General features: G+C 45.5%; 1 protein-coding gene across 1 annotated transcript; it reads right to left on the bottom strand.

The window, feature by feature from the left end:
* Nucleotides 1–222: 222 nt before the first annotated feature.
* Nucleotides 223–16,330, bottom strand: PMM1 (phosphomannomutase 1). The gene is made up of 8 exons (XM_056846992.1): nt 16,241–16,330; nt 9,668–9,785; nt 7,081–7,157; nt 6,723–6,814; nt 5,281–5,380; nt 4,772–4,847; nt 3,258–3,373; nt 223–406 (listed from the first exon to the last, which is right to left on the bottom strand). Exons 1-8 carry the CDS (start codon nt 16,313–16,315, stop codon nt 284–286), a joined length of 777 nt encoding a protein of 258 aa, XP_056702970.1. The 5' UTR covers nt 16,316–16,330; the 3' UTR covers nt 223–283.
* Nucleotides 16,331–16,546: the final 216 nt, after the last annotated feature.

The raw sequence follows: 16,546 nt of genomic DNA, 5'->3' as shown, positions 1-16,546 counted from the left end.
AAGAATAGCACATGTTTCCCTTTAAGAATAAAACAATACCCTGTTCTTGGGGAGGGGGGAGGTATAGGTGGGTGCAGAAATTCTGATTCTGCAAATCCCAGGTACTAAGAGGTGCTCCTACTGATGATTCCGAAGTATCATCCTTCGACACACGACTACGTTTTCAAAGTGCATTTTAACCTCTGGGCTCAGAAGAGCCCTGAGAGGATCCAAAGGGGGGCTTTCATGAGGTGAGCAAAGGTCTCCTTAGAGTGGCGAAGAAGAGCAGCAGAGAGCCTGTGAGTCAAGATTCGTTCACTGTCTCTGGAAAGAAGATATCCTGGCACCTCTGGACTGTGTCATGGGGAGACTGGATGCTGTGTCCCACGGTCCTGGGGTCATCATAGATTTCATAATCATTCCCACCCTAAGGACGACATAAGAACATAAGAGGATCAGTGCTTTTTTATTTCAAAAACAAAGAAAAAACTTTCTAAAAAGATACACATAAAATAGACAAAAATATAACAACAGTGGTGGCAGATCTACATGTAGGTTTCCAAACATCCAAAAATTAGTCCATGCGCAGCTGCCATCTATATGCCAGGCGTTCAAATATCTGATCTTATGAACATGCATGAACACATGAAGCTGCCTTATACTGATTCAGGCCATAGGTCTATCAAGGTCAGTATTTTCTGCAGACTGGCAGCGGCTCTCCAGGGTGCCAGGGGGAGGTCTGGCACATCACCCCCTATATGATCCTTTTAGCTGGCAATGACAGGGATTGATCCTGGGATCTTCTGGAAAGCAAGCAGATGCTCTCCCACCAAGCCACAGCCCCTCCTATGGAAGTGCTGCACATTGTTTTTGAAGAGGAAGGGAAACTGACTGTCTCCTGGTACAACAATGGAAAGGGATTTGAGAGCCATATCTCCACTAGAAAAATTATTCTACATGAAGGACCCAGGAGGACTTGAGTAATCATCTGAACCTTTCAAGAAAAAGATATGGAGGTAGACTCTCATCCAAGGTGCTGTTTTTTATCTGGCTCTGGAGGAAGCTTGCTAAATCTAATCAGAAGAGCAGTTGTTCTGGATACTGGGTTGGATCCCATGAACCAGGAATGAAAGGAGTTAATAAAATACACGATATCCCCTTTCCTTTGAGCTTTTCCAACTGCCCAAAACTGTTGATGTTGAGGGTTGGGGGACTGTTTGAAAGAGTGAGCTTTAGCAGTGAGCTCTTCATTCATAAAACAGCTTGGGCAAGAGGGAAGTGGATGACTTCTGCCAGTTTCCCCTTCTATGTTAAGCCCCTACCCATGCTGCATCCCACTCTCTTCCTGAATGCCCTGTGACCCTCAGGTATGGCTTGGGGGTGGGGGAAAGAGGTGCAAGAGGTTGAAGGGAGAAGGGGGGACCATTTGGTGAATCCCTTCTATTCACAGGATCCAACCCATGACTCAGCTAATAGTTCAGCAGCATCTTTAGAAGACATACGCTAGAAACATGCCGAATCAGCACTAGTTTGGAGGTGGGGATGCCAATGAGCCTCACAATTTCATGCACACTTTGTATAGGGCTAGAGAGTTAGATGTGATTAGTCAGCGCTCCGAATACTCCCAAAGCTTTTGTGCAGACAAAATACCTTTGAGCTACTGCTGCTAATGGCACCCTGACAGGAGTGTACGGGAACAAAATCCATATACCTGTCAAAGAGCTCCAACCAGCCTCCACCAGCTGGAGCTGCTTTGGTTTAGTCAAAAGTTTCCCAAAAAGACAAAACATTAAACTCCGGGTCTCCACCCCCAGTTTAATCAGTAGCTGCCACCAACTCTGGACCAAACGTTAAGCCTCCAGGCACGGGGTCCAGAGTAACCTCTGCCAAGCTTCAAAAGTTAAGTGCAACGCTTACCCTGCAAGGTAGAAGCCTGCCAGGGAAAGATTACACTCCCAAAATGTCTTAGGTTCTTTTGGTAGGTGGTTTTTACACTCAAACAAGGCACTTAGAATTTAGGCTTGGAATCCCAAAATCAAAAGACATAGTCCATTTAAAGGCTAACAATTTATTTATCAAAGTTATGCTGGTTTACAGGAAAGAAAAAGTCATGAAGTTTCAAGCAAGAAAATAATAAACTATTTAGCATAGCTAACTAATACATTCAAAAGCCTTTTTGGTTCAAAAGGATTGGCAAAGGTTTCTTGCATCAAATTTATAGTTACCAAGTTCCAAAGATGCTTCCAGCATTCAAGAGTTTCAAAAGATTGTCCAAAGGTTTCTCCAAGCAGGTCAGCTTGACCAGAGTTTCCCCCTCAAGGGCCAAAATCAAATGGGTTGTGATGCTGCCAGCACAGCTCTCCTGCTGTACCCCAAAGCATGCATGATTTGCTCAGGACTGGTCTGTCCTTATATCTGTTTTCTCAAAAGGATGAGCTCATAGAGGCCAATTGAGAAAATGAAAGCAATTAGCTGTTAATTAATCGCTTGGTCAGAAATGCTGACTCACTAAGAGGTGTTCAGATGATGAAGTCTGCAGAACCCCTGGCACCTGAACATCGTCATGATGGCTGACCGATTAGTTACTATGGCAATGCACGGCCTTGCATTCTAGAAAGGGGAGAGAAGGCTTTAACAAGCACCAGCTGGGGCCCACCTCACTCCCTCCACAGAAGCAGTTTTCAAAAGGAAACTTATTTTGCTGGTCTAAAATCCCAACCACATAATTCATAGGCTTCTAGGCCTGAACTCAAAAGAAATAATCAATCCAAGAAATTGAGGGACCTCAACTTCTTGACAATACCTTTTATTGGTCCAACCAAATTAACACAAACCACTGAGTGAACTGCCCTGAATCTTTCTCTTTATCGCCATAAGAGGGCAGTGGTAGCTTACAAATGTTTTCAGGAGGTCCCAAATACAACTTGCGAGACTAGAAAATGAGGACCCTTTCATACAGATGGGTCCTCATGTTCCTGTGAGATGTCAACAGTGTCTTTTCTGTCTTACATGAAGGGCATTTGCATGCTGGAGAACAGATGATCAGCTCAGACTCTTAGCTCCATTTATTATATGATTTCAAACACAGAAATGCCTTTCAAACATCACAGAAAAGACCCATTTGACTCACTGTTGAAGAAGAGACCTGTCTTACAGTAATGGGTCCTCTCAGAAGAGTTGGCCAATCTAAATAAGAATGAACACAGTAATTATTATCCTCAGTCCCATATGATGCCTGGTCTTTTGTCAAAGAGCAGAACTGGATACGGGATACTCACAGGAGTTGTCTCGTTCCCAAAGAAATGTATGATATCAAATCTTTCCTCATCAAGGATATCGAGGCAATAGCGCTTATCCCAGCCCTCTGGGAAGACATCAAAACTAATCATGCCACCTGCCAGGGGAAAGAAAGAATTGAAGGCAAAGGCTTATAAGGAAATGCACCCCCTCAATCCCCCTGGCATAAAGTGGATCGTGGCTTAGTGCAGAATAAATCATCGCACTACCGACGGTCACGCACCACTACAGCGAGCCTGCCTGACTCTCTGACACATTAATTCAATAGATGCTGTTTCCATGGCAATGGGACAGAAAGGCGTCAGCAAGCCCCCAATCACCTGAAGGCACAAACAGAAGTCAAGTGGCCAGTGTAAGCATGACTGAACAGCATCCTGTTAATTTTCCAGAAGAATATGTGAGGAGAGGGTGCCTCTAAATGGAAAACTACTACTTGATTGTGTTCCAGTCCTTTAAGTGCAATTGGACAAGGAAAAGAGCTTCTATTCAATGCAATGATAGTTGTAAAATGCAGGCATTCCAGAAGGTCCCTCTGATAACTGGATTGATTACTGAGCAGAGCGAAGACTGTGGCTGTTTGTCAGTCTGTAATGTCACTTTTGCCACAGTGTGCCTGTATTCCAGATAAATTCATCTGGCATGCTGGTGGTTGCAACGCCAATGGCAACTGATCAGGGTGAAAGTAAACCAGCATGGGACAGTACAAACTACTGGTGAGAAAGTGACCAGGTCCCCTCCCATCTTTTGTTTTGAACCCCTGGAAGAGAAAGTACTGGTAAGACATGCATGTTATTTTCAGCCCTGCAGCTGTTGCTCTAGCACCCACAGTGGAGTCACCCACCCACAAGGGAGGAAGGTTACCCCTCTTGTTGCTGTTGCTTATCTTAGCCATTGCTTGCAAGAGACAGAGATCCTCTGCTGAAAGAGCAGATGCTAAGAACACTTCCACAGAAGAACGTTTCACTGATTTTAATGAGACTTGTATCTGAGCAAGTGTGTTGAGAGCATAAGAATACAATGGAAAATAGTTTCAACACTGAAAGGGACCTTCATGGAGAAACCTCTTTTCAGTCCACCAAGCAAAACACTGATCTGCCTTTAGAGGGGAAACAGCGCTTGATAGTTTGCTGGTCCAAAACCCCAAAGGAAGAAGAAGAAGAGGAAGAGTTGGTTTTTATATGCCGACTTTCTCTACCACTTAAAGGAGACTCAAACTGGCTTACAATCACCTTCCCCTCCCCACAACAGACACCCTGTGAGGTAGGTGGGGCTGAGAGAGCTCTAACAGAGTTGTAACTTGTCCAAGGTCACCCAGCTAGCTTCGTGTGTAGGAGTGGGGAAACAAATCCAGTTCACCAGATTAGCCTCCGCCGCTCATGTGGAGGAGAGGGGAGTCAAACCTGGTTCTCCAGATCAGACTCCACCACTCCAAACCACCGCTCTACACCACGCTGGTGAAAAAAACGCACCAAGCTATGAGCAGGACCATACTCACCTCGGGAAAACCGCAGGCCCTTGCCAGCAAACTCCCTCTGCAAGGCAGCTACGAATTTCTCTCGGATCCTCTCTTTCTGCAAAGGAAAGCAAGTCAGGGGAGGCCAAAAGAGGAGCAAGAACAACTTCAATTAATTTGAGCCCGGTCGGATTCTACCTTTTTCTATGTTTAGTGTATATACCTTGCAAATTTTGAAAGAGATTATCAAATTAATCTTCCTGTTTTGAGTCCATCTTTCACAAAGGTACCTAACAACAGTACGCCAAGACATTACAAAAAAAGAGCTGGGCATCTGCTGAAATAGGCCCAAGCAGGATACAAGAAGGCCTTAATGAGTTATGCAAGCTGTCTTTCTTTATATGTTTTTCACATGAACTATACAATGCTAAAAATGTTAAAAACTATACAATGCATATGAAAATCCTAGGATTCATAGGCTTTTGTGTGCCATGCTAAACTGATTTACAAGACACCTTCTGTCCATTCTGGGACTAATGAGCATTATTTACCTTGTCCAGCTCTGAAAACTCTATTCGCTCCTCCATGGTGCAGCTTCGACCAATGGGAGAGATGTTCAACATTCCACTGCGGAATTCTATGAAGGTCCCTCTTTGCATGTTTTAGAGGAGAGGAAAGAAGGGGAGACTTGAATATGTGGCTACAAGGCATGAGAGGTCTGTTGTGCACTCATGGCTTCTTTCACACAAAGTCAGGCAGAATCTTCCCAGCGATGATACAACGCAAGATGACTAAAAACATATTACGTTTTTCTCTGGTCCTCCCCAGGGCCAGACAATGAGATGTGTGTTGCTAGTTCCATGCTGTGAATTTAATTTCCAGGCATGTGGGGGCCTGATTTGGATTGGGAACATAGCATGCAGGAGAAGGGAGCTTATGCTAATGCATGATGATTGCTAACCAGACAGTGACCAATATAGGACATCAGTTCAGAATATGGCTTGGATCCTGCCTAAACGTTCTGTGGATGGAAGGGCTTGGGTTTTGTTTTGTTCTTGGTTGGTTTGTGTTTGTTTGTTTTTTGTTGATTTCCTCCCTCCAAGTTATTGCTGGGGGGGGCCCTTCCTGCAGGAGCAATATATCGGCAGGCATTATGGGGCACAGCAGAAGGCAGGGAAGTCACACTCCATAGATCCTTCCATCCACAGAAATTTTAGGTAGGATCCAAGCCAAAGTCTTGTCATGAATTATGAACAGGGTAAGAATTTACAGGTAAGAGTGTCTGACCAGTAATAAAAACAAGTATTACAGGCACTGAAAATTCATATTACAAGATTATTAACTGCACTCTTCATCACCATCACTATTAAAACTGTGGCAGTCACTAGGCAACCCAAGGGCCCATCTGCCGCTTCTGTCTGTGGCTCTGTGCCATGTTCTCTCGACTTTCCTGACTCTCATGTTCTCACATAAAACAGCTCCATATACTGGACTGTTCTCATTCACTTAGCAGCACTTATTTAGCTACTTAAATATGCAAGGTAAATCATGTGACAAAAGACAAATTCAGTTTGTTTAGCCTGAGGGGAATATGCTAATTTCAAATATTTAGAAGGATCTTCTGGAAAACAATATCAGTTCTTTCTCTGACTTCTGAGGACAGGGCAATCAATGAGTTTAAACTACAGCAAGACAGATTAAATAATTTCTTCTTAGCATTTTACCCAGCTGCAAGAGCAGTTTTGTAATGAAATAACAGGGCATACAAATATGTGCAACTGCCTTCCTGACAGATTTTCATGAAAATATTGGATGACCTTCCACTGAGTATTGTTTGAAGATCGGTCTCCTTCTCCTTTTCTTACAGCTGGCAGTTGGCCTAGACAATCCACTGGATCCCTTCCAGCTGTCTGCTGATTTGATTCTAAATGCTCACATTAGCTAGACAGTAAAAACAGCATGTGCATGCAGAAGCATAAGGCAGGATCATTACCGTTTCTTGGGCAACTTTAGTAGCGCTATGTAGTTGAGACAGAAGTTGATCAGTTCCTGTAGAAGTTCCTCCCCGAGGTGGTCCTGGATAGCCTGTGGGTCAAAGTCAAAGGTCAGTCACACTGAGACAATGAAATACAATTCCTAGATGGGCTCGTTTACCAAATCCATCTAGTCTGATATGATGTTAACAACAAGACAGGAGGCTTTGTTATACATTAACCTATTGGATGACTTAGTGGAGTCCATTAAGGGAGGGTTTAGATAGCATTTTCTCTCTGGAGAGACTCATGGGGGGAAGGAGAGGGATGGAGAGAATTTTCAGCATTGGTGGCAGAACTCAAGGTGGCTGTGCCTACCTGCTTGGAGACTAGTTGTCCATTCTTGTACTGCACAGTGCCATTTTCCGCAAAGACGTAATCAAACTTGTTGATGACTGTGAGGAGGGAGTTTGGAGGGACAGAGAGGATGTTGAGAGGGGAAAAGTGAGGGAAGAGAGATGAAAAAAATAAATATTCATGTAACCCTTTTTGTCAGTCAGGTGGCCAAGGACAAAAAAGTATATATGCTGAATTTTGTGATCCCTGTGGCTCAGTGCTAAAATTACAGCAGGTCAGGGAAACACAACTCCCCCTTTTTGTAGTAGCCCCCTTAGCTATTGCTTTTAGTAGATTGATGAGGTGGGGGCATGAGTTGGCTTGATTATTTAAGGGCCCTCCCTTACCTTTCTCCCATCATTTGAGCACTGTGGTGGCTTTACTTGGACACTTTTGTCTTCAGAAGTTCTATGCAGACACCAATTCTCATGAATAAGTAAAGTCATGTTGCACACAACTCTAAGTCATGAGGCAGAGGTAGCATCAGATCTGAACTGTACCTGATCAAACCTCTCCTCCATATGCTTGCTTTCTCTCTCCTTCCCCCCTGACCATGGACGTCTCGGTAACACAGTTAATGATTATGTAGCCTCTTCTAACAGCAACGAACAGGCCAACGCTGAACCAGCAGTTCATTTAATGCCACCTTGAGTTGTGAGATCCTTCCCATCAGGTGGCATCCTTCAGAAGGAAGGTTGCAGAATACTTTAAAAGTAGGGGATGGAGTAGATTTTAGGGGCACAGAGTTACCCTTCGGCTTTACTCCTGCAAGTGCATGCAGGTGTCTAATGAGGGGTTCAGCGGCATTCTACACCTCCATGAGTAATCTGGAAACAATGGCTGTGAATGAACAGAGAACTCTTTATGGCACTTGCTGTTCAGACTGAGTGCTGATATCTCCCCAGCCTCGTTAGAGTTAATGCAGGTCAGAGAGGATTCCCTTTTCACAGTAGGAACAGAGCGGGCAGTTCTGCTGGCGAGTTTCCCGTTTGGTTCTTGTGCAAACCAGTTCTGCTCCATGAGGTGCCGCACTGGATGCACCAAATGGATTGGAGCCTGCAATCTTCAAATGACAGCAAGGATCATGGCTCTTTCTTGCATCACCCCAGCAGTCTTTCTGGCACCAGGAAAAAGATTATTCCTGGGGTTGTGGGGCCCACGTGGTCTAACAGCCACACAGGTTGGGAGGCTGCAGTGGGGATGGGGTGACATTGCCCTCTTCTCTTGCTTCCACCAGACACTGACAGATAACACAAAAAGGGCAATTTTGTCACCTTCCCCACTGCAACCTTCCAACCTGCATGGGTTGCAGACCTGCGAGATCCCTTAACCCTAGGAATACATACTTCTTGTGTCAGAAACCATTGGGGGGGTATCCTTGCCTATACACCTACCTTTATTATTCCTGAGTTCTTCCCCTATGTTGTGCTATGGTCCTGCCTCCACAGAAATAGGAGCCAGGACAGACAAGGTGAACCTATAATGAGTGAATTGTTCCATCCAGCCCAGGATTGTCTAACCTAGCCTGGCAATGACTCTCCAGGACCTCAAGCAACCTAAGATCCTTTTAACAGGAGATACTGATAACTAAACTTGGGATCTTCTGCATGCAAAGCTTCTAGCCTGACATGGAGCAATGGACTCTCCTTAGCATCTGTAATCTCTCTTTGAGAACTCAAACTGAATAGGCAGGTATCTGTCCTCCTCATGAGTTTCTGTGCCAGTACTCTGGGAGCAAACAACATGCTGTCAAAGGCTGGATAAGTTCTACTTTCTCACTTTCCCAGGCCACCGGAAAAGATAACGAGGGCATGGAAACAATGAAGAATTTTGCGTATCCGTTCGGGTTCACTGCGTCTGCAGTGACATGACAATGGCAGGGAAACAGTGTGGCCTGCATACAAACCTGTTTTAGGATTGATTCCAAGAGGCAGAAATAGCATGTGGTACAGCCCTTTCTGGATTGTACCACTTCAGACTGCAGGTAGGGATCATAAGATTTCTGCACATGAAAAACAAACAAAAATAACTCCTTGAACATGAGAAGAAGAAGAGTTGGTTTTTATACCCCGCTTTACTCTACCTTTAAGGAGTCTCAAAGCGGCATACAATCACCTTTCCGTCCCCTCCCCACAACAGACACCTTGTGAGGCAGGTGGGGCTGAGAGAGTTCGGAGAAAACTGTGACTGGCCCAAGGACACCCAGAAGGCTTCATGTGGAGCAGTGGGGAATCAAACCCGGATCTCTAGATCAGAGTCTGCCGCTCCTCACCACTCCACCACGCTGGCTCTCTCAGGGCAAAGGTTAAGCTAAAAGCCCTCTCACACAGTAACCAACTATGGAGAAGGAACTCTCAATGGTAGAGCACTGAAACATATGATTTCCTCACCCGCAGTCTGAAATGGTACAGTACCAGAAGGACGGTGCCACACATTTTCTCTGCATGTCTGAATTAGCCCAGCAGCTCACTAGTAGGCATTTTGGGATTTTTATTCCGCAACAGACGTATCAGTTTGCAGCCAGCAAACAAATGGGTCAAGAGAACAGACATGTAGAAATGTTTCTCACCTTCGTCCCCTTCTCCCAGCTGCTCAGCTATCTTGGTATAGTCAGAGCCCCCGACCACACCAATCCTCACTCTCTTACGCAGCTCTTCCAGAAACTCAGCTACTTCTGGCTCAATTTTCTGAGAGAGAAAAAAGTGAAAGACCCTACTAAACCATTTGGAAATGACCACTGTAACATAAAATTCGTCAAGCAATTTGCATCTTGACCATCGACCCCCCCCCCCATCAAGTGTCATCTTGAAGGTTAACAAATTCACTGTGCAAAATGCAAAAGATACAATGATTCCCCACCCCTGGCTCTGATACCATTAGTAAACTCAGCTGGGAAAAAGCACTTGAGAAGGACTGATGAAGGAAAGACACTGGGCAGGGAGTCTCTCCTATCTAAGCCCAAGCTAACAGATCAGCCACCTGCGACAGTAACAAACCCACCTCTTCAAATAAGGACTTGCCCCAATCATATCTCTCTGTGTGTGGTGGTGGTGGTGGGCAATTTAAATCACCATAGATGTGAATGGGAAGTGAGTACTGGGATCTGACCCCCTCCAGCTGCCTTACCCTGTATCCTCCAAAGTCCTGCTGCCCCACAGGCTCCAATATTGTAAGTGAGCCCAATTGGGGCAGGAGCCTGGGGAATGGACTGCAGAAGGAAAGCAGGAGAGGCACAGTAACCTTTTTCAACCTGGATTTCGGCCTGGTTATGAGACGGGGCAGCTGTTGTAGCTCTGGCTTCAAATGAAAAGGGGGCATTTGTCCTTTTTAATCCTGCTATATCCTGAATTTTTGATAGGCTTCTGACTATTATTGCACAACATTTGCATGTTGCATCAGTTTTATCATAGCTGAACTGGGTGTCTACATGTTTCTGAATGCATTTCAAGAACCCACATATTTGAAAGTCCACCAGTCCCTATAGAGAGGTTGTAGGACAGCACAGTGTATTCTTGTAAAGATGCCTTATTTTCAGGAGGTACATTTGGCTTCCATAAGGTCTTCTGCCTTTTCAGAGGTAGCCTCCATCCTGTAGACTAATATCCCAGAGCAAGGGAAAAGAGTGCCTTTCCTGGACACATTTCAAAAGTAATGCAAGAACACATTATTTCAGCCACCTTTTGGTTGACCTGCCATATTCTTCTGGATGGTTTTTGATTCTGTAGTTAGTGGCCAACGTCTTATTTGTCTGAGTTCACACGTTTCTGATTATCATTTCGGCAATGGTTGTAGTAGTTTTCATGCTGCTGTATTTTTATGATTATATTTTGTTTCCCTGTAAGTCATCTCAAGGATACTAGATAGGAGGTGGGAGATGAATTCTTTTAAATAATAAATAACACCAGACTCCCCAAAGTATAGCCCTTTTTGGTATTTTAAATTTTACTCCCTTTCAACCAGGTTGTGGCAGACCTGGAATTGATAATTTGGGTCTGCTACCATCTCTCAAGAGAGCAGACACAATGCTTGAGGGAAGTCTGCCTGTTATCCTATCAACCCATTACAATTTCTACTCACAGTTGTTCCTGCAGAGGGCTAAAAAAATTGGTGGTTCTTCCCCCCACTCCGGATTTCTGTGAGCTGATATATGAGTAGTTGAGGCCTGTGAAGTGATGGATGCTAATGGTAATAACCAAGATCAAGCACAACGATAATGCTCCATGGATCCATTTAAAATCCTTATTTATTCTCAGGCCGGGGAGGGCGGGGTAGAAATGTAATAAAATAAATAAATTATTGCTGACATTTGTAACCATGCTGGGAAGGCAATGGCCCATGATCTACAGGCTGTGGTCTGCACAGAGGTGCAAACACCCTATCCATTCCTTCTACTGTCTCTGTGTACAAGGAATCATGAGGGAAAGAATGAGATTGAAGTTGGTTCTTAAATATCATCAGTATTTGCAGTCATGCTAGGAAAAGTTGAGGGCAGCAGAAAAAGAGGAAGACCCAACAAGAGATGGATTGACTCAATAAAGGAAGCCACAGCCTTCAATTTGCAAGATCTGAGCAAGGCTGTCAAAGATAGGACATTTTGGAGGACTTTCATTCATAGGGTCGCCATGAGTCGGAAGCTACTTGATGGCACTTAACACACACACATTTGCAGTCAAGACTGGTGAATAAGGAACTAGGGACTGAAAATAGGAAGCTGGGAATTGACTTCAGCTTGCCTACCCTCCCTTGTGAATGCTGCTAACCTGGGAGCTGGGAAAAGTGCCTCCCCACCAGCTACTTCCAATGGGACAGATGCAGCATCCTATGGGGAAGCTCTCACAAATCCATGGGGAAAGCAGAAGCCAGGGAGGACAGAGAAATGCTACTGCTCCTCTCCTTTCTGTATTTACGAACAGGATGGGGGATTTAATGAGCTTGTTTAATACACTAGAAGTCTCCCATTTCTTTGGCAATGGAAAGTCGAGGCTGATTTATGGCAACCACATAGGGTTTTCAAGGAAAGAGACGTTCAGAGGTGGTTTGCCATTGCCTCCCTTTGCATAGCAACCCTGGAATTCCTTGGTGGTCTCCCATCCAAATACTAACCAGGACCGGCCCTAGTTAGCTTCTGAGATTTGATAAGATTGGGCTAGCCTGGGCTATCCAGATCAGGGCCTCCATCTCTGTACTGTGTGCCTATCCAAAAGGGTATGGCTGTCTCCAAGGAAGAGCTGCCATTCCACAGAAATACCATCAGTACTGTTATTTGTATTCAGGTTATCTTAGCTGTCTTCCAATTCTTTGTCAACACTGCTTATGACTATGAAGGAAAAACTCTACACGAACTTGCCAATCATGCCCTCAGCTTTTGCTGCAGTGCATGAAGAGTCTTTACACATTACTTTGAGATGCTTTAATGTGGGAAGTGGGTCGTAAGGTTTTAATCTATCCTCTTAATCTCCCCTTCCGCTGGCTTCCATCCACTTGCTGGGATTCTTTTCTTATCTTCTAAAGATAGAAGTTCTTTGAAAAATTAGCCTACAGGGCTGACTCCACCTTCTCTGTTGCCCCTTCGGCATGGGGGGTTTGTTTTCTCTCTTGCAGATCTTGCACAAGGAGATGCTTTTAGAATATCAGAGGCCAAAGTTCTCACACACAGGAAAGCAAAGTGCTGGATAGGATCACATACAATGAGTCTTTCAAACACTACTCTCACTGTCACACTGGGTGGTCTTCATGGACAAGAAGAGTGAGGATTAACTTTAAGGCAAGGACACTCACTGTTGAGATATATCTATGTCTATATGCAGCCTTACAAATCCATGTGTCCTCCTCAAGACCTTTCCAACCAGATGTGCTCAGATAGGACTGTGTTCTGAATGTAATTCCTGATTTAGATTTGGACTGTGGCATGTGGGGAGAGAAGGCTTAATTCTCCCCAACCCAGCACTGTTTTTCCAACTTGAAATGACTCTGGGGAGTCACTATATGCCCTGTTGGCGATACTGATGCATAACCCATTGGAACACACAAGTTTCACCAATGGTGGTTGCCCAAGGCCAACAGCAGTACAGAGGAGAAGGCTTAAAACTCCTCTCCTTGCAGTTCCAGTCTGACCTGACCATGCTTGAGAATTAAGTTCCAAGTACAAAACTTCTACAGCATGTCTGTTGACAGGACCTCTGGTTGGCATGTAGTCTTTGTAATGTGTGTGACTTAGATGTTAATTCTCCCAAAGGAAATTCGAGAAGGCCATCAGACACAAACACTGAATAAATATTTACTTAGATGCTAGGTGTAAGGCATGGGATGAAAATCAGCAATGGATTTATGTCCTTAGAGGAGCAAAGACGGGAGGGGGGGGGGAGAAGCAGAGTTTACCCTATAAGCACCTTTAGATTTCTTTGGAAGCTTATTAAGGGCTCCTCAATGAGAAGACCAGTATCAGCGGATTTCTGACTATAGTTATTAAGGAGTTTCTTATGCCACCTTTCACCAGAGAAGTTCCCATGGCAGGGTGCAATGGCATCAAAAATACATTTAAAACAATCAATAAAACCCCTACATAAGATCAGTAAAAGGACAACAAACAATGGAAGAACAACACAACACACTGAAACACTATCAGTGGGTGAGCATAGAGAGAAGACAAAACAAGACACCCCCCTCTACAGTTAATAAGTTAAATAAAGGGTTTGTGCATAAATATTTGTCTAGGGACCCTATGATATCTACATTATAGTAAGAATCTACAGAAATGACAAACTTGTACAAATACTACACTGAGTGCAATTCTTATATAACATTTCAAATATACAAAGCTCTTTTTTTCCTTTTTCTCATTTTTTTAAATAACAATGGTATGTATAATTTCGACCATCACAGTTTAATGATTTTTAACATTTCTCTCAAACGCCTTGATGTCTTCATCTACTACTTCCAAAAGAAGCAAAAAGATGGAAAGCCAAAGTTCCATATGTGGGGTGCCTCAGAAGAAAAGGCCCTGTCCCTGGTGCTACCTGACATTTCAGCAAGTGTGGGCACACTGACAGGTGTCACCCACCATCTTTGCCTGTAACATGCTGAAGAAGGCTGGACGTCTTCAAGATTATACTGTCACTTAATATGGAGTGACAATGTGGTCCAACTGGCTTGCCTACTGCATGCTCCTAAATTCTTTGCCACATGCAAGAGCTCCATAGATGATATCACCAGCCTGATGGATTTATGCTACAAAGCCTCTGAGGAAGCTCACAAAAGCTTATGCTGGAGTAAATTGTTAGTCCTTAAAGTGCCACTGGACTCCCGTTTTAAATAGCTGGCAAGGTGATGTGTTAGGTCTGTTAGAGCTCTCTCAGCCCCACCTGCCTCACGGGGTCTGTCGTGGGGAGGGTAAGAGAAGGCAATTGTAAGCTGGTTTGTGTCTCCCTTAAGTGGTAGAGAAAGTCGGCATATAAAAACCAACTCTTCTTCTTTAGGGACTGTGGCTCAGTGGTAGAGCATTTGCTTGGCATGCAAAAGGCCCCAGCTTCAATCCCCGGCATCTCCAGTTAAAAGGAATAGGCAAGTAGGTGACGTGGAAGACCCCTGCCTGTGACCCTGGAGAGCCGCTGCCGGTCTGAGTAGACAATACTGACTTGGATGGACCAAGGATCTGATTCAGTATAAGGCAGCTTCGTGTGTTCATGTGGAAAGGATTCTCTGGGGGTAGATAGTTTGAAAACCACTGGTTTGATAGAACAAGGATATATTTCTTGTTCCACTTGAATAGGCTAACATTTTGCTAATATTATTTCTATGTCCCCCCCCCCCCCATGAAAGGGGTGTTCATAGAGTTTAATACATTATTTCTTTATAAATCCTTATATTTACTACCTTTGGGAGTTTACATTTCTATATTGCTTCCAAGGAATGGCAACAATTCAGGCTGATGAAGGGACCACTTGGTCAGAGCAAGGTGCCTTTCAGCCTGCTTTGGTTACCAGGCAGACTGATGTCCCAACCACCTGCAGTTTGGGGAAGAGGAGGGAGAGATGGAGGGCCATTTTATGCCATCAGCGTAAGTGGCATAAACTGGTTGCTGGAAGGCACTGCTTAAGGCTGAAATTGGGAAGTCACATAGTTTGAACATGTCCTGCAACCCCTGCCTCATCAAGAATACATCACAGAGTTAGTTGGTGAGGAAGCCCTGACCCAGATGGCCCAGGTGAGATCAATCTTGTCAGATCTTGGAAGCTTAAGCAGGATTGGCCCAGGTTAGTACTTGTATGGGAAACCACCAAGGAAGTCCAGAGTTGCTACACCGCAGCAGACAGTGGCGAAACTCCTCTGTTCGTCTCTTGCCTTGAAAACCCTATGGAGTCACCATAGGTCAGCTGTAATTTGACGGCACCTTGCACCACCAGTTGGTGTGGAAAGGCCAGCTAGACATAGCTCCTTCTCAACACTTAGAACAGCTTTACTCAAGGAAACTGATTGGCAGTAAATAATTCACAGTGGGTAGCCTTGTTAGTCTGTCTGCAGTAGTAGGAAAGGGCAAGAGTCCAGTAGCACCTTAAAGACTAACAAAAATATTTTCTGGCAGGGTATGAGCTTTCGTGAGCCACAGCTCACTTCTTCAGATCTCACGAAAGCTCATACCCTGCCAGAAAATATTTTTGTTAGTCTTTAAGGTGCTACTGGACTCTTGCCCTTTTCTACTGATTGGCAGTAGGTTCAGAACATACCCAAAGAAATGAGTTCTTGTTCACCGGTGGAACTGACTGCCACAAGATGTTGCCACCCTTAGCAGAGCCTTCTTTTGAAAGGATCACCCAAACTCGCGGAGAACATGGCTATAACTATCAGCTCTGAAAGGGAGACGGAACTTCCTGGTGTATGAGATACACCAGGGAGGGGAGGGGAGACTTCCCGATTGTCTCCGGCTTGGCGGCTTCCCAGAACCGGGCCAATGTTGGAGACTAAATTCTGAACGGGACTGACCCGGGGCAGATCCGACGAGCCCGTTCTGGCGCCGTGGCCCAGCGGAGCCGCCTCCCGCCCGGGCGAGGCGGCAGGGGAGCCGCCGGGCGGGCGGGCGGGCTCCATTCATTCATTCATTCATTCATTCCCGCAAGCGGGGGCGAGGAGGCGCGAGCGGCGGTACCTGGCGAGGCGGGGTGAGGGTCCCGTCCACGTCGAAGAGGCAGAGGACGCGCTCCCGTCCCCAAGGGGCCGCCATCGCCGCCCCTCAGCCCCCACTCCCCCTCCCTCCGAGGCGGCGAGCGGCGGGGCAGAAGGGAGGCGTCGGCCGCAGCCCAGCCAATCGCGGCGCCAAGGGCCGCTCACGTGACCCGGGCAAAGCCGACTGGCGGCACGTACGCTCCTGGCGGGAGGGGCGGGGCCTGGGGCGCGTCGCTCCCTCCCTCCCTCCCACGCCCACCTGGAAAACCCCGCCCACCTGGAAGGGGAG

Source organism: Euleptes europaea, chromosome 3, assembly GCF_029931775.1.
Source record: "Euleptes europaea isolate rEulEur1 chromosome 3, rEulEur1.hap1, whole genome shotgun sequence".
In the NCBI taxonomy this organism is placed as follows: domain Eukaryota; kingdom Metazoa; phylum Chordata; class Lepidosauria; order Squamata; family Sphaerodactylidae; genus Euleptes; species Euleptes europaea.
Note: the sequence above shows the minus strand (reverse complement) of the source record. Positions and strands in the feature narration are given on the sequence as shown.

Coding starts and splice junctions, on each gene's coding strand:
- PMM1 (XM_056846992.1), bottom strand. CDS start 16,315: ATGGCGGCCCCTTGGGGACGGGAGCGCGTCCTCTGCCTCTTCGACGTG. Junction 6,815..7,080: donor GACAACTAGTCTCCAAGCAG/GTAGGCACAGCC, acceptor TTTGACCCACAG/GCTATCCAGGACCACCTCGG. Junction 4,848..5,280: donor AGTTTTCAGAGCTGGACAAG/GTAAATAATGCT, acceptor TTTCCTTTGCAG/AAAGAGAGGATCCGAGAGAA.